The following is a 19151-nucleotide window of genomic DNA, read 5'->3' as shown; positions in this document are numbered from 1 at the left end:
TCTACATTAACAAAAGTTTGATAATCCAATAGCCGATGATTAATAAATCAATGTGCTCTAGTGGTATCGTTAAACAAAACAAACTAACTTTTTTCATCAGAAACTGGTTCGGGGTGTAACAAAGATCCATTGCTGCTACTCAAAAAGAGTAGCCCATGAAGTGGCGACCGCGGGTTTCCTCTTTTTATATTTGTGTGGTCCTTAACCATATGTCCGACGTCATATAACCGTAAATAAAATGTGTTGAGTGCGTCGTTAAATAAAACATTTCCTTCCTTCCTTCTTTAATTGTGGGCCTACTGTAAATAATTGCCCGGGTAGGAGCTGGGTGGATTGTAAAGTCTGCATTCATCATAAACTTGTTCGGGCACATATTTTACAGTACGTTGTTCCACTCTACTGGATTGTTAGTTCATACTCTGAACTAAACTGTTGTGTAAGTTCCAAACTACGGTTTACTCAATAATCAGTCTTAAGACGTCTAAATATAGACTGAAACAAGCCTTAGCGTTATGAAATATTCCACAAATGCACGTCGCTTTTATTGCACACACTTTAAATAAATTCTGAAGTGAGCGAAGACATAAAGACATTCACAAAGTAATAAACGTACGTTTGCCTGGACTGCAAGCCGAGGTAAAACCCGGCCGAATTATACTAAAGGTACAGAGTACCATAGCCCGCCCGCGGAACAATGCATTAATACATATAGCTTGACATACAAACTTTTCCTTTTTCAGTCTATACACCACGTGACATTAATGTCATATGTGTAGACGACTGATTATCTTTGATATAAGGGACGACCATACCCGCATGTATTTCTGGAAGTTGGGGAGTTTTTGCAGTGTCCCCTGTGTTGTTTAAGTAGTTCATTATCCCATTGCTTAATTCTGTTTGTGCTTCTGTTTACTGGATATATATACCCGAATATTGCCCGCCTACTTACTGCATATACCTGCATGCGGTTCGCACTGTCAAAAAACCGGTTTCGTCGGTGTATTCGCGGAGTTTCTTTGTCAACTTCATGAATAGGAAAATAGGCTTCAGTTGAATCTTCTCTTAAATAGTCACCAGCAATTTACCTGTCATCCAGGTCACTCGCTACCGCTTCTGGACGTTTTACCCCAGGGTAGTTGGGGAAGAGAAACCTGTGGGTCGGATTCTAAGGGGCTCAACTCACCCCGGACGATCGCATGGTGTCGGGTGGTGTTTTTGGTAGTGATGTATTTATAGTAGAGATACCTAAACCAAAATAGGTACATCTTGTGATTCTGAGACCTGCTTGGTGATAGAAACTAGGTAGCTCGTCCCATTTTTTGTATGGAGAATGCCTTTCAGCTAGTTTATTTACGTTAGGCAATCTGGATTGAAGAAGAAGTTATTCAATCAGAAATTCTGGATAGAAGGATTTTTTATTCACGATACGAAATATGGATAGAAGAATTTGTACTCCTGTTTTGAAAGCTGGATAGAAGAATTTTTATTTGCGCTTAGAAAACTGGATAGAAGTTTTATTTATGTTTCTCTAGATCTGGATTTAAGGAATTGTATTCACGTTGGCAAATCTGGAGTGTTATTCACGCTAGGAAATCTGGATAAAAGGATTTAAGAGTTTGTATTTATGTTAACAAGACTGGATAGAAGCAGGATTAAATGTCTTTGATGCCAGGTAATGTTTTGTTTGGAGTAAATTATCTAGTGATTCGTTGAGAGGATCTTGTTTTATTCATACGTTGTTCAAAGGATCTATTTGTGTATGTGTGTACAGCAGCAGCAGCATCAACAACAGTAGCAGACGCCATGATGCAGAATCACGTGAAGGTTTATACTCAAGGCAACTCCCTGAAGTACACGGACAACGTGTCCTGGCTACAGATCCAGAGGAACACCTTCACCAACTGGCTCAACGAGCAGCTAAAGGCGGTCGGAGTGGTCATACAGGACTTACGCACGGACTTCGCCGATGGAGTCAACCTCATCCGCTTGGTGGAGACCCTGCAGGGCAGAAATGTGGGGGCCATCGTCAGGAAACCTCAAAACCAGTACGAGAAATTTCAGAACATCACCGTGGCACTGGATGCCATTCGAGCTGACGGCGTCCGCATTGTCAATATTGGTAAGCCATGCCTCCAGTTTAACTGAGATCATAGCAATTCTAACTTCCAAACAGGTTTTGCCGTGTCTGTACCCACTCACTTGAGATTCAGACACGTCTCTCCTGGGCCCATCCTCTTAGATCGACATAGATTGTAGATTTGTTGCTATTTATAGTATCCATGTAGACATTGACTGCCAATGTGGCCTTGAACTCTGTACGGTTTGGCGCCTAAGCCATGCCTCCAGTTTAATTAAGATCATAGAATATGTATTTACGTTTATTTATAGGATTCAAGTAGCCTCTAAACCAGCCACTGATCGCAAATGTGGCCTTGAATTCCGTTCGTTTAGGCGGGCGGCATAGAATCCAACCATATAAAAAAGTATTTAACGTGTTTAGCATATCCAATGGATGTTCGAAAACGTCACCACCTGCGATATATGTCGTGTGGATTCGTCCAGGACAAACTGAATAAGAATGTTTGTTTATATTTATTTTCGTGCTTCTATCCAATTAAGGTTCAAGCAAGCTGTCCAAGGATCGCACCTTAACTATCTTGGCTGTCTTTTCAGGACAGCGGGTTAATGATGAGGGTTTTTTTTGTGATTAGTAAAAGAGAAGGTATCTTACACCTACTCACTGAATTGTTAAACTCACTATTGGTGGAAGGCGGTATCGGGATGTGAACCCAGTACCTACCAACCTTGAGTCCGATGGTATAAACACTACACCACCGAGTCCGGTTGTTAAAGACTGTGAAATTGTTGCTATTTATAATCTTCAAAGCGCCTCTGTTAACTAGTGGCGTTTTACGAAAACAATCTTGAAAAGCGCTCGAGAACAATTTGACTGGTTCCCACTGTATTCAGTCCTATCACATCGATTTAACGTCAAATGTAAAAAACAGTCTAGCGAACGACCGCGAAGGCCGATCGTCAACGTGGCGTTGACCTCAGTACGGGTTGGCGACGTTCATCTCATAATATTGGTGGGCGTTGTTGTCTCTTGGTTTTTAAAGCATGGAGACGAGACCAGCTACATGTGTTCAGACATAATATGAAATGTTATTAGTAGGCTTAATCGGATAGTAAGAATAGTTTGTTACTACGTGTATATCCGTTACCATAATTATCCTTTCGTGCAGTCACAGAGGTGTTTCCATTGCCAATAAAATCAGAAAAACACAGGGCCGGTTTATCATAGTGACACATGTAGCACGTGCTATGGGCCCCGTGCTTCAGGGGGGCCCGCGGTGATGTATACATTTATTTCCCCCAGGTCATTTCCCCCCTCTACCAGAGGGGGTTGCAAAATATATATCCTGAGAAGGAGACCCCGCTGTTATTTGTGCTACAGGCCCCGCGGATCGTTAAACCGGCTCTGGAAAAACACATCTGCGATTGGAAATTTATGTCATTCTTTTGATGATGTTCGCATGGTTTCATTCAAACAGAACAGATTGCTTTAGTATTATTATAACTGTGTCCATTATTTTAATAAACAGGGTTTGTTCTTTTCTTGGGGCGGGATATAGCCCAGTGGTAAAGCGCTCGCTTGATGCACGGTCGGTCTAAGATCGATCCCCGTCGGTGGGTCCATTGGACTGTTTCTCGTTCCAGCCAGTGCACAACGACTGGTATATCAAAGGCCGTGGTATGTGCCATCCTGTCTTTTGGATGGTGCATATAAAAGATCTCTTGCTACTAATGGAAAAATGTAGCGGGTTTCTTCTATGACTATATGTCAAATTACCAAATGTTTAACATACAATAGCCGATGATTAATAAATAAATGTGCCCAAGTGGTGTCGTTAAACAAAACAAACTTAATTTTCTTCTTTTCTTCTTCTTCTTCTTCTTCTTCTTCTTCTTCTTCTTCTTCTCCTCCTTTCTTTTTTCTTCTTCTTTTTTTCTTCTTTTTTTCTTTCTTTTTGTGTTCTTATTTTGTAATAGCACATCTGAAATCTCACGACTCATTGGCGTTCCATTATCTTGGTGAAAATGCTTTGGATTTGTAAATGCAATTATTAGCTATTCATTTCTTTAGTTTACAAAAGTGGGAGAAAAGAGAAAGTAATTAGCGTATATTGTGCTTTCTTGCCAATTAGAGGGCGAGACGTAGCCCAGTGGTAAAGCGCTCGCTTGATGCGCGTTCGGTCTCTGATTTTTCTCGCTCCAACCAGTGTTCTATTTTGTTCTGCACCACGACTGGTATATCAAAAGCCGTGATATGTGCCATCCTGTCTGTTGGATGGTGCATATAAAAGATCTCTTGCTACTAATGGAAAAATGAGCTGTCGTTAAACAAAATAAAGTTTACTTTGCTTTTTTTTCCCCATGTTTTTATAACACAAACTGTAGAGAGAAAAAGTAGGTCATCAGATGTGTCGATCTCGAGATGTTAATGTGCGTGACTGCCGGCATACAGCCCTACATACACGATAAGAACAATACGTTTTACCCCGTGGCGATCAGTTTCCGACAGTGATCGTACACGTTTTGAGAGACTCTCTTTCTTAGAGATGGTAGGTGATTGGCGAGGGGTCTCTACGAAAAGCTCATTACCCGTGGGAACTTTGTAGTTCTAGACAAATGGTTTATAATTGCCAAGCGGTAATCTTTGAAAGTTGTAGTTGTTTTCTACAAACCAATAATAAAAACACCAAGAAAAAAAGAAACACACACACACACACACACACACACACACACACACACAGAGAGAGAGAGAGAGAGAGAGAGAGAGAGAGAGAGAGGCAGAGAGAGAGAGAGAGAGAGAGAGAGAGAGAGAGAGAGAGAGAGAGAGAGAGAGAGAGAGAGAGAGAGAGAGAGAGAGAGAGAGAGAGAGAGAGACACAGAGAGAGAGAGAGAGAGAGAGAGAGAGAGAGAGAGAGAGAGAGACAGAGAGAGAGACAGACAGACAGAAACAGAGATAGAGAGACAGAAACAGAGAGAGAGAGAGAGAGAGAGAGAGAGAGAGAGAGAGAGAGAGAGAGAGAGAGAGAGATACAGAGAGAGAGAGAGAGAGAGAACAGAGAGAGAGAGAGAGAGAGAGAGAGAGAGAGAGAGAGAGAGAGAGAGAGAGAGAGAGAGAGAGAGAGAGAGAGACTATAAGCAAAACAGCAATACTTGTTTATTCGTTTGTTATTCCAAGTCTACTGGGTTGAGATGCGTTTTAAGTGTATGTACGATTTTTGAAAACAACAACAAATGTTAAAGAAAGAAGAAAAGAGATAAATTATTATTATCAAGTCAGTCTTGGCAGAGTGTTAGTCTTCCTACAGACGTATCAGGAAACATAAGGAGTGTTAGAATGTATCTAAATGGTGCAGCGTTTCCCCGAGTTACGAGCGGTGGGGGATTGTGGGGTGGAGGGGTATCACGGGATTGGTCGTCCTCAGTGCACTCGGTTTTTTTCCACCCCAGCAAGTGCCACGCGGCCATTACACTTAAGGCCGTAGTATGTACTGGGAAAGTGCATATGTCAACACATATCATTTCTCCCGCAACCAAGTCTGAAAATAACCATATTTTAACAACAAATAGCCGTAATTAAACATGTGCTGAGATATTCTGGTGCGTGTACAGGGAAGAGGGTTTCGGGGTTCGAATCCATTCCCTACTGAAGCCAATTTCCTTTTTTTCTCAATATATTTTCCAGGGAAGCATGATTTAACTCCCTTATAAACTTCCGACGCCATATAACCGTAAGTAAAAATATGTGATGAGTGCGTCGTTAAATAAAACATTTCCTTCCTTTCCTTATAAACTTCTAGCCCCTCATGCACCCCACCCCACCCCCGCTTATAAACTTCGGTCGCCATTGTCTAGCCCCTCATGCACCCCACCCCACCCCCGCTTATAAACTTCGGTCGCCATTGTCTAGCCCCTCATGCACCCCACCCCACCCCCGCTTATAAACTTCGGTCGCCATTGTCTAGCCCCTCATGCACCCCACCCCACCCCCGCTTAAATACCTGCACACGCGCCTGATATGGTTAAACAAATATCACATTCCCTAAAAAGAGGAGTGGCATTCCTCCTACATACGAAGCGGCGAGTCACGGGGGCATGGTTTTTTAAAAACACCCCTTGCAAGTTTGATTATATTAACAGTTTCGTCGCTTAGAATAGGAGAGAGGTCCAGCCTTTATCGAATACAAAGTAAAAATGCTCGGTGAAGACGGAAACCCGTAATTTCATCTTCAAATGAGTTCAGGTGTTGGTCGTGCCTGAACACACTCTCAAGCTAGGGGGCGAGACGTAGCCCAGTGGTACAACGCTCGCTCGATGCTCGGTCAGTGTGGGATCGATCCCCGACGGTGGGCCCATTGGGTTATTTCTCGTTCCAGCCAGTGCACCACGACTGGTATAACAAAGGCTGTTGTATGTACTACCCTGTCTGTGGGATGATGCATATAAAAGATCCCTTGCTGCTAATCGAAAAGATTAGCCCATGAATTGGGGACAGCGGGTTTCCTCTCTCAATATCATTATCTGTGTGGTCCTTAACCATATGTCCGACGCCATATAACCGTAAATAAAATGTGTTGAGTGCGTCGTTAAATAAAACATTTCTTTCTTTCTTCCTTTTTTTTCTGCTTCAACAAGTGTCCCACGACTAGCATACCGATAGGGACGTAAGGGGGTACAGAATAATACGAAACGGTGCCGCTTTATTTCTAAAATTTTCTTTTTTATCTGCTCAAAACTGTGCCTATTTTCGTTTTGCACTGCCACGCCTCCCGTTTAGGCAACACACGGGCCTGTCCCATTGATGATACAAAGCTGGGCATTTTCGTATTTTAGAAAAAGGACATGACCAATAATGTATTAACCTGCCCCCTCCACCCCCACCCCACCCCAAATAACACATCATCATCATTCATTTATAGTTATTTTCGTGCTTATATTCAATTAAGGTTGAAACACGCTGTCCTGAGTATATAAGCGTACGAGACGGGGAGGGGCAACTGCCCCCTAGTTCTGGAGCAAAACCTTAAATTCGGGCAAAAATTTTACAGATATTCGGACATAAAATGTCCTAACCTGAGACCATTATTTCTATCAGTCTATCCTTATGCGTTGGCAACCCTAATATAAATAAATGTTGCTATCCAGATTCGGGCATATTCTTTTAATTCGGGTAAAAGCCAGCCTACACCCCTCTCCCCCCTACAAAAATGGGAGCCCGTACGCCTATGCCTGGGTACACACATCAGCTATCCGGACGGTCTGTCCAGGACAGTGGGTTAGTGCTTAATTGTTTGTTGTTGGTGAGAGAGAAATCGGTTTAGTCGCCTTTCACCTACCCATAGAGTCGTCGGTATAACTCGCTCTGGGTGGCAGCTGGTAACCAGTACCAACAAGACTTCAGTGCGATGCTTAACCACCACACTACCGAGGTTCCTCGTACATTCATGTCAACTTATTTTCCGTGCTTATATCCAATTAAGGTTCACACACGCTGTCCTGGGCACACGCCTCAGCTATCTGGACTGTCTGTCCAGGACAGTGGGCTAGTCGTTAGTGGTTAATGGTTATTGGTTTTTGAAGAAAAAAAGTAGGTGTAATGGCCTTACACCTACCCGATGTGTCTCTAAACTCGCTCTGGGTGGGAGCCTGTACCCAGTACCAACAAGTCTTAAGTGCGATGACTTAACCACGACACCACCGAGGCCCGTGGTAACAAAAAGTGGCCAGTTTAGGCTTTTATCGCCTTAATCTGTTCCCCCCAATAACATCATCTGTACTACAAACTCCTAATAGGCTTTGCCAACCGCGCGTTAACGCCTCCACATTACGAGATGCGAGATAACTATTGAATATTTATAACCTGACAACATAATGACTGACGCCTTGTTATTGAAGGGCCGAGGAATGTATACCTCCGCGGAAAGCTCTCCATCCTGTCACACTTGGGCGGGTTGGAATACTTTCTCGAGAACTAGTAATAACATTCGCAAACTGGTACGCCCGTGGTTTCGCATAAATTGTTTATACGTCTGTGACTTATTTTGTCGATGGTGTGTCCTCATTTGACTTCTTTACCTGCAGACTAATAACTCAAGTCTAAATTAGAGAAATTAGTATGGAAATATTAAAAGTTACTCAGTCCTCTTACAAGATTGAATGGTATTTCTCTCTAAAACAATTTCCCTCGGTTGGCCCATTGTCCCTCGACTGGTGTATCAAAAGCTATGCTATGTGCTGGTGTGTCTGTGGGAAGGAAAAAAAGAGAAAGAAATGTTTTATTTAACGACGCACTCAACACATTTTATTTACGGTTATATGGCGTCAGACATGTGGTTAAGGACCACACAGATATTGAGAGGAAACCCGCTGTCGCCGCTTCATGGGCTATTCTTTTAGATTAGCAGCAAGGGATATTTTATATGCACCATCCGACAGACAGGGCAGTACATACCACGGCATTTGATATACCAGTCATGGTGCACTGGCTGGAACGAGAAATTGTCTGTGGGAGAGTGCACATCAAAGATCCTTCGCTACTAATGAGAAAATGCAGCCGGTTTAATCAAATTAAATTTCTGAAGACTATTGCCAGAATTACCAAAATTATGTCAGGCATCCAATAGCCGATGATCAAGTGACCGATGTACTCTAGTGGTAGCGTTAAACGAAACAAACTTTCTCTTGTACTCTAAAACCTAGTTTCTTTCTTGAAGTATTAAATTCATGTCCACATCTAATTCTGTCAAATTATTTCGGTCTCTATGATCATCTATAAATTCGTAACAAGCAAATGTCTATCTCCATTATTAGGAGAATGAATAAATGAATGAATGTTTAACGACACCCCAGCACGAAAAATACATCCGCTATTGGGTGTCAAACTATGGCAATGCAAACAAATAAGGTGATGATCAACATCAATATAAAAATTCAAGATTTAAATAAAAACAGTGTAAAGAACTGTGCACAAATACAAATATCACAGATAGATACTGACTTTTACTCAAAATTTCAATTTGTGCTGTATTGGCCATTCTCTAAGAGAATGTTACACCCCTGCACCACGGTGAGGTTACAGCACGCGCAGGGGCCATTATTAGGAGAAGTCTTTTGAGTGGTCATACATCCTGACTATTCCGTATAATGCACGTCTGCAGACCTTGAAGTGAAAAAAAAAAAAAAAAAAAAAAACGGTGGAGAGTGATTAATTATATTATTGCTTCCCTATACTGACTTTTATTCTAAATTTTAATTTTATTTGTCTGTGATATTTATATTTTTGCACAGTTCTTTACACTGTGTTTTGATTTACCTCTTACATATTTATATTGATGTTGATCATCACTTACCATAGTTTGACACCCAATGGCCGTTGTATTTTTCGTGCTGGGGTGTCGTTAAACATTCGTTCATTCATTGCTTCCCTAATGGCCCGATCACACTGGCCCGAATGCCATTCCGTTTATTTTCCGAATAGGAATTTGGGTTTTCGGGGAGCGAACGGATCATATTCGGGAAGCATTCGGTGTGTTCTAGGAGCATACTGGCTGTTCGGCTCCGTACGGATGCATACGGAACGGCATTCGGTAGCTCCAAAAATTTGTTGTGCATGTTCAAAATAATTTTCATCGACCATCCGAATGTGGCGTCCATGTGTATTCGGGAAGTATTCGGGAAGCATTCTAGGAGCATACGGCATGTACGGAAAACGTTCGGGAAGCATGCGTCTAGTTCTTGGTGCATTCGGAATGAAAATTTGGAGGTGCTGGGTTCCGTATGCTTTCCGAACACCCCGAATGGACCTAGAACATGACGAATGCTTTCCGAACGTTTTCAGTATCCTTTCAGAGTAAGCCGAAATGTTCGGAAAGCGTGCGGAAAGCATGCGGAAAGAGTTCGGTCCATTCTAGGTCGATTCGCCGTGTTCTGAAAGCATTCGGAAAGGAAACCTTTCGAAGTCAACATGCGGGAAGTATTCGGTCTATTCTGAAAGCATTCTGAAACCATACTGAAAACATTCGGAAAACAAACGGAAAGCATTCGGTGATACATTGGGGAAAACACATTCGGAGGGACATTCGGCTAGTTTAAAAAATCACACCACTTTCGTATACGGAAAACAAACGGAAGCTCATTCGGGCCAGTGTGATCGCCCCATAACAGATTACTGGAAGCCATTTAATATATTACCTTGTTGAGCATTGATATGTAATCCATTTGTGGATATTTGTTAAAACTCACATTCTATGAAATGGCGGCTATAAATTACTCTCCTTGAACGAGTCTCAATAGACTTATAGTGGTGGGGGCAGCGTCATAACCCAGTATCCAAACTAGTCTAACATTAGCTAAACGGTTCCGTCAAAACGCTGTAATGAGGTTCTTTACACATTAGAATATATCAAGAATATACTAGCTGTACAAATAAAGTTAAAGTTTGTTTTGGTTAACGACACTAGAGCATATTAATTATTTTATCATCGTCTATTTGACACAGGATTGTCAAATGGCATGCGAACCAGTGCAGTAGATTCAAACTGCCAACTGACAGACACTTGGTGTTTTTAAATATTGAATTTGAAATGTTTGGTAATTCTTCAACATAATCTTCAATGGAAACACGTTAAAGTTTTTCATCACCAGCTAGGATTTGTTTTTACATGCACTTTCCCACAAACATGACAGCACATATCATAGCTTTTGATATACCAATCGTGGGGCACTTGTTGGGACGGCGTGAATGGTCCAAACCAGTGAGAAACTTTCAACCAGAAGCACCGTACATTGGTTTTAGAGGAAGGAAGGAAAGCATTTACACTTTATTTATCGTTATATGGCGTCAGACATATGGTTAAGGGCCACACAGATACTGAGAGAGGAAACCCGCTGTCGCCACTTCATGGGCTACTCTTTTCGATTAGCAACAACGAATCTTTTATATGCACCATCCCACACACAGGATAGTACATACCACGGCTTTTGTTACACAAGTTATGGAGAACTGGCTGAAACGAGAAATAGCCCAGTGGGTCCACCGACGGGGATCGATCCTAGACCGACCGCGCATCAAGCGAACGCTTTACCACTGGGCTACATCCCGTCACTGGTTTTACAGGACTGCATACCTCTAAATTCGACGAACATGTGCTTTGAAATATTGTATAAATGTCACAGTCTAGTTTGTTTATTCATCCATTTCTGCTTACTTCCATGCGTATTAACCACTGTATCACCGACGACGGTTCTTGTGTGTCTTTAATACCGTGTCTTTTAGTTTATGGGTTCAAACATTCTTTCATGGTTTTTTTCTTATTGTTTATTGACATGGGCTTCGTGCTGTGACCTACGTAGTATCCTTAAATGTTTTCTTGTCGAGGTCAATGACGTCTTTATAACCTGAAGCAGTACGATTAGTACGCGTAGCTTTCTAGCAGTGCTTACAGTAGCGGATCCAGAAAATCCATTTAGGAGGGGAGCCCCAATGACGTGAGTCGGAATGCCAAGGGAACTTTGGGGGAGGTTTGGGGAGGGGGGTGAAAATTAATATATACTAAAATTTTAACTGTCGCAAAATTTAGGGGGCGGGCCCCTGGCCCCTACCCATCTAGATCCGCCTCTGGCTTACCTTCGACATAATGGTCAGACATTTAAGTATGCCAAGTAGCTCAATAGGGGCGGTTCCAGAAAATTGTTGTTTTTTGTTATTTGTGGTTTGTGTGTGTGTGTGTGTGTGTGTGTGTGTGTGTGTGTGTGTGTGTGTGTGTGTGTGTGTGTGTGTGTTTGTTTGTTTGTTGAGGGTTTTTTGGGGGGTTTTGGAGGGGGAGGGACTAAGAGAAAAGAGGCACACAGACCAACTCATATAAAGGACAACCCAATAAAAATACTTTTGAAAAGAGAGAAAAACCCCAAACGGTACTTGAATATATTAAAGAGGAGAACAGGTTCCCTAGCCAGTGGCGTAGCGAGGTGGAAGGGCCACGGGGGCAGTGCCCCCCCCCCCCTCCCCACCCACTCCCAATCAAACTGGGTTTCTTTTTTACTGTATTAAATTTTATAAAATCATACATACATACATACATAGTGTGGGTTGTCCCCCCAATGGTAGATTGCCCCCCCCCCCCAATATAAAATCCTGGCCACGCCCCTAGTCCACCCTTGGGTCCGCCACTGCCTTGGTTATAATGTTGTGAGGTGCTCAACAAACATTCCTCTTCTCTTCTCTCACGTCCCTGTAGGTTGCACTATACCAATTAATTTCCGGCTGGGTCGAAGTTCGAGGTGTACCGAACTTTTGATAGAGAAGTTAACACCACAAGTCCTGTGATTGGTTATAAATGTGAGTGTGTTGGTTGTAAAAAAAATTAGTTTCATCTGGGCTAAAAATGTATGCAATTTTATTTGATGTAGTACCACCGTGTCAAGTAGCCTTCTGCTTGGAACATTTATGGGGTACCTGTAAAAACAAGTACTAAAATTTTGTGCGAAACTAGGGGTGTTGCAGAAACATCTGGTTATACCGAAAATGAGCCATGAAAGGTACCATTTTCTGCAGTTAATACTTTGAGGTAGGGGTTGTAGTACTGATATTTATGGGTCACAGTTTGGTTGATATATTGCATATAGTGTTTTTAAACACAAACGTTAACATGGTCGCCTATGGGATTTGAATTGGTATAGTCCAACCTGTATCTGTGTTATACATGTGTGTTCTGCTTTAGTTGATATCATAGTATAATATACGATAGGTGCTTCGCTTTGAGATCTCGGGAATTTTAATATGTTTACCTTCCCATTTTGTGTATCTCCAATGTTTACGTACATTCATGATTACATACATTAAACATTTCTTCCGTAGCCCAATCTCTGTCCTATACACTCAAAGGAAATCAAGTCTTTTATAAGTGAAATATAATAGACGTTTTGCAAGACCCCGTCCATGATTGTTTAATCAAATAGATACACATGGCAATAAATATGAATTTCGGTTCTTCCCTACCCTACCCATGGTATCATTTCTGAACAGCTTTAAATATAGCCCATGTACTACTAACACAACACACACTTTTAATATTAGTGATGAGCGTCAAAAACATTCATTGACTTTCATTCGTTCTTTCGTTCATTCATTGAAAATGAATGAATGAATGAATGGATGAATGAATGTTTAACGACACCCCAGCACACAAACAAAATCGGCCATTGGGTATCAAACAAAATTACGCGATGATCAAAATCAATTTAAAATTCCAAAATAATTAATAAAAATAGTGTCACATTTATGAAAGATACAATGAATGCTGTGATCAAATCATAAACACAATAGTAAACAAATCAATATTGCACCAAATTATGAACATAAAAAAAAAAATGCTTTTAAAACTATCTAGAAACAATTTAAGAGATTTTGAATATGTGTTGTATTCGCCACTTTTAAGAAAGTCCATGGCAATATTGCCACCCCCGTACTACGATAGAGAACAGCACACGCAGGGGTGCATTCATTTAGAGGCGGAATTTAGCTGTCGGTAAAGCGCTCGTCTGGGATGCGATTACTCCCAAGATCAATCGCCATCTGCGTCCCAACCAGTGCTCCACGACTGGTAAGTCAAAGTCCTTTGTACGGAAAAGTGATATAAATAAGCCTTTGTTGCTTTGTCGATGTTACGAGCTACTCTCGGCAAACTAAGTTCAAATTAGCATGTAGCCTTTTTTTCTTTCGATGAACAATTAAAAAATGCGCCAACTTTCCAAGAAATTGCACATTTCTTTCCTTTTTGACTTAATCCTACGGGATTTTCAAAAATCAATAGCACCAAAATTGCTCCCGTCCGCTACCGATTACGGTCGGGAGCTTGTGCTCCCTTGCAGTTGCCAACATGGGCGGTCCCCTCTCCCACCCACCCCCAACCACTTTCATTTCTTGTACGGAGGAACCGGCCGAGGCCGGCACCTGCGCCCAGGACGAGCGTGCGCTACAACAGCTTGTTCTGAACGTGCACGTAAAACACTATGACCTGACCTGACCTGACCTGCTGTATCGGTGTGGGGGCGGGACGTAGCCCAGTGGTACAGCGCTCGCTCGATGCTCGGTCAGTCTGGGATCGATCCCCGTCGGTGGGCCCATTGGGCTATTTCTCGTTCCAGCCAGTGCACAACGACTGATATATCAACGGCCGTGGTATGTACTACCCTGTGTCTCTTGTTTTAGCCACATATAGGCCTATTACTATTGTCGTCTGTGTGATTTGATTTGACAATGACAGAAAACTGAAGACAGTCCCTTTAATTTTAAATCAACATACAGTTAGTAGTCCGCACCACTACATCCACAAGTATTACCTGCTTTGTGGTAAGAGTGTACAGACGTAATCCGGATTATTCCGATCGGCTATGTCGTAATCCAATGTAGGTGAATAGTTTGAAAATCTCGCTAAAACCGGTTATATAAACAAAATGCTGTTGATCAACCGAACGTGTTTTTTTTATATTAAAAGCTATCATATGACAATATAGAAGTGTATATGAACGACAGACAGTCAACAACTTATATGACAAATGTACCATATTTTAAAGGGACATTCCTGAGTTTTCTGCATTGTAAGATGTTTACGACTAATAAAATACCTCTACGATTAAACTTGCATATTAAATATATTTTCTTGTTTAGAATATCAGTGTCTGTATATTCAATGTGTTTCTGGTCGTCTTAATATTTGTAAGAAGCCCAAACTGGATTTTGTCTTCAAATAATTTCGTACGTACGAAAAACAATATTTTAAGAAATAAGATGAAATTTAACCTAGTACAAATATTAGAACGATCAGAAACACGTTTAATATACAACCACTAATATTTTATGCAAAAAATTTATATTTGATATGTAATTACAATCGTTAGAAAGTCTCTGTTAGTCAATAACATCTTAAAAAGTGCAGCAAACTCAGGAATGTCCTTTTAATATAATTCCACATACATCAAAAATGTTTTTGAATCAGTGGCCTATTTCACAAACCTCTCTTAGGCTCTGCTAGACAACAAAGCATCCTCTTTGCAAGTCTTTTAGCACTGCACTGCGATATCGCAAAGTTGCGTGAGTTTAGTGAATTAGGCCCCAGATGTATCAATTTATTATTTCGTTTTTACATGAAATAATTTTCAAAAAGAGATTGGATTTAAATCTGACCTTAAATGCTGAAAAATATTTATAGTATAAACAATAAAGTCTATGGTATAAATATTTTCTTCTTTCGAAAAATAAATATCATTTTAGCGTTTAATTTTAAATCAATGTCACATGTTATGATTCAAAGGTTAAAAACTAATATGTATTATTACACAGTAATTCTACGGATACTTTCGGTGATTTCCGTCAGAAGAGGTTACTGGTATCGGGCACAAAAACTGATCTTCGGCTAGTTTTGGGAATCGATTGGAATTTGATTATCGATCATCGATTATAATCGGTTTGCACCAACCGATTAACTTTTGAATACTCAATCGCTTAGAATTATGTGAACGTAAAGATGGACCTGTCATCTTCGAGATAGGGGCGAGACGTAGCCCGGTGGTACAGCGCTCGCTCGATGCGTGGTCGGTCTAGGATCGATCCTCGTCGGTGGGCCCATTAGGTTATTTTTCGTTCCAGCCAGTGCATCACGACTGGTATATCAAAGGCCGTGGTATGTATTACCCTGTCTGTGGGATGGTGCATATAAAAGATACCTTGCTGCTAATCGAAAAGAGTAGCCCATGAAGTGGCGAAAGCGGGTTTCTTCCCTCAATATCTGTGTGGTCCTTAACTATATGTCTGATGCCATAAAACCGTAAATAAAATGTGTTGAGTGCGTCGTTAAATAACACATTTTCTTCCTTGGGATGAATCCTACAAATCGATATTTTTACTTTTAGTAACCAGCTGATATCTTTTTTCTTTATGTGCACATGAAAACAAACACCTTCTCTGCCATGGCAGAACTCTCAAAGGTGGTGCCCATGACAAGCGTGCTTGAACAGTTTTCTGATGGAAGCACGCCAAATATGACCCATATCCGTAACATTAAACTGAGGTGTCTCGTCTGTGTCCAGGTTTGTGTAATTAATTTGAACTAGTAGTATTTAAACACCTTTTGTATGTGTTACATGTAACCCTGCGCGTGCTGTAACCTCACCGTGGTGCAGGGTGTAACATTCTCTTTGAGAATGGCCAATACAGCACAAATTGAAATTTTGAGTAAAAGTCAGTATCTATCTGTGATGTTTGTATTTTTGCACAGTTCTTTACACTGTTTTTATTTAAATCTTGAATTTTTGTATTGATGTTGATCATCACCTTATTTGTTTGCATTGCCATAGTTTGACACCCAATAGCCGATGTATTTTTCGTGTTGGAGTGTCGTTAAACATTCATTTATTCATGTTATATGTAAAAGCCTTCCTCATAGTACTGTTGTCAACATTGTCAATATGATTACTATGTACCGTGATACAGATATTGAGTACCCATACAGGGATACGATTTGTTTCCCAAAATACACATATATATTATATACCATGCACGAGTGGGTATAATATATTATATTTATGTGTATGTTTGTGTTTATCTGCGCAGCGCATATGCATATATAATCATTATATATGCGCATACATTTTTTTTTGTATCCAGATATCTATCTGTCATATTGTTTCTAATGAAATATCAGTTTTATAACTTCTAGCAATATCGCTTCTAGTCAGACTATAACAAAAGATGTAAAGTGAATTCGTGAAGTTAAAATAGTTTCTTTGGTGCACGAAGACTCTTTTTTTATTAACCCACAAACCTTGTAGGTAACTCACCACTATTGTTTTTATATATCCGAACATACAAACATTAGCCTAAGAGATCGACCCTAGCAGAACAAAATAACACCTGTGACATTCGGGCTGAGTTCAGCCAGATAGAGCAGGAAAACGTCCCTATACTGGTTTATGCGGTAAACCAGATGACCACGTCGATAACGAATCAAATATATCTCGAACGTTCGCCACCTAGAGTTTTAAAGATTCCCACTCTTTACTTTGGGGTGTCCGAAAAGGGGAAGCAACTCAAATTAAACCTCAATAGACAGAAACCACACTAAATGACATGACGTGGTTTTCTAGGTGCAGGAATCAGACAACTATGCTTATAGGAATAGCTCCCCCCCTTCCCCCCGTCGCTTTTCTAACAGTCAAAGCAGTTCTGATTCCAAGAAAGTAAAATTTAAAAAAATGGGAATTTTTTTCTACGCTGACTGGCTGCTTCCAAATGTTTTCTAGAGGGGAGCAACATTAAACACGATAATCTACGGTATTCCAAGTTGGGTACCTGGACAACTAAGTACTACATGTTTGTACGAAACTAGTGGTGTTAAAAATATCCGGTTATATAGAAAATGATCCATGAAAGGTTTTACATTCTTCAATTAATAATTAGAGGGAGGGTTTATAGTACTGATATTTAAGGGTCATAGTTTGGTTTACATATTGCACATAGTTTTTTTTAACACCATACGTATACATTGTCGCCTATGCGATTTTATTTGGTATGGTAAACCAACATTTCCTTCACTAACAAAAAATACAACAAAAACATTTATTATATTCATATGTTAAAAACTGGAATTTTCAGGCACTCCCTTTTCAATTCCTCTATATCTGCACCTGAACCACCCAACTCACCCACCCTGGTTCAGCAACTGTTGACACAGTACGGACATGCTAGAGTTAATCTTGTTATTCAAAACATATTTTATAAGCAGAGCAGTCTCTTTATATTCAAGTTATTAACATTACTGTATCTACTTGTCAACCGTAGCCTGGCGGAAACTCCGGGGCAATAGAAGTCATCGATGCTTGGTATTAATAAATGGCTATAGTGGCTCTGTACACAGGTTACCACATTGATGGCTCCTGTACCTGCGAAGCACTGAATGAAGTTTATTGTCATCTGGAGACATATTGCCATGATTATAAATAGTTTTACCACTTCGCCAAACGGGTTTCACTCCACGGACGAAAGGTCATGAGAACAACATTCAGGAGAAATTCTTTCCTTACATTTCTGTGTGTGTGTTGTTGAAATATCAGCACATATTTAACCTCGGTTTATTTTGGAAGTTAAAAGTTAATTTTGTTTAACGACACCACTAGATCACATTGATTAATTAATCATATACTAATGGATGTTAAGAGTTTGGTAATTTTGACTCGTAGTATTCGGAGAAAACCCAATTCATGTTTGTATTAGCTCAAGGTATATTTCTATGCACTTTCCCACGGACAGGACAGCGGCACTGGGTAGAACGGGAAAATACTGAAAATCCAGGCGCCTGATTTGGTCTCCCAATAATTTCGTTGACCTAGTACAAACACTAGAACGATCAGCGGCGGGGCGTAGTCCAGTGGTAAAGCGCTCGCTTGATGCGCGGTCGGTTTGGGATCGATCCCCGTCGGTGTGCTCATTAGGCTATTTCTCACTCCAGCCAGTGCACCACGACTGGGACATCAAAGGCCGTGGTATGCATTACCCTCTCTGTGAGATGGTGCATATAAAAGATCCCTTGCGTGCCAATCAAAAAGAGTAGCCCATGAAGTGGCGACAGTGGGTTTCCTCCTTCAATATTTGTGTGGTCCTTAACCATATGTCTGACGCTATATAACCGTAAATAAAATGTGTTGAGTGCGTCGTTAAATAACACATTTCCTTCCTTTCTAGGACGATCAGAAATGTATTTTATTATGGAGAAAAAATGTCTTTAATAAGACGTAGTTTTAGTAATTGAAACATCTCTGTAAGTCGGCAACATCTTAACAATGGCAAACTCAGGACAGTCCCTTTAATGCTAAAATTAGGAACTGGAAGGAAGGAAGAAAACGTCATTGATTGGCATACTAAACCCTTACCGGAAATCGATTATGGATAATAAATAAGATATCAAACTCGCAACAGTTTCGTATTATGTTTATGTCCCTCGTGAACTAATTCCCGTAACAAATGAAAAGTATTTCACTTGGGACATAAACATGATACGCTCGTTTAATATCCTATAACTACAAGA

General features: G+C 40.7%; 1 protein-coding gene across 2 annotated transcripts in view; it reads left to right on the top strand.

Moving 5' to 3' along the window:
* The first annotated feature begins 1060 nt into the window (after positions 1-1060).
* LOC121374016 (filamin-C-like) overlaps positions 1061-19151 on the top strand; it is a 96895-nt gene continuing 78804 nt past the window's right edge. The window contains exon 1 of one of the 2 annotated variants that reach the window (XM_041500891.1): positions 1061-2119. In XM_041500891.1, the coding sequence (XP_041356825.1) occupies positions 1804-2119 (316 nt within the window). In that variant the 5' untranslated portion in view covers positions 1061-1803. The remainder of the gene's footprint in view (positions 2120-19151) is intronic. The other variant, XM_041500901.1, reaches the window with a different exon arrangement.

Source organism: Gigantopelta aegis, chromosome 1 (assembly GCF_016097555.1).
Source record: "Gigantopelta aegis isolate Gae_Host chromosome 1, Gae_host_genome, whole genome shotgun sequence".
NCBI classification, from domain to species: Eukaryota; Metazoa; Mollusca; class Gastropoda; order Neomphalida; family Peltospiridae; genus Gigantopelta; species Gigantopelta aegis.
The sequence above is the reverse complement of the archived record's forward strand: the minus strand, read 5'-3'. Positions and strand labels throughout refer to the sequence as shown.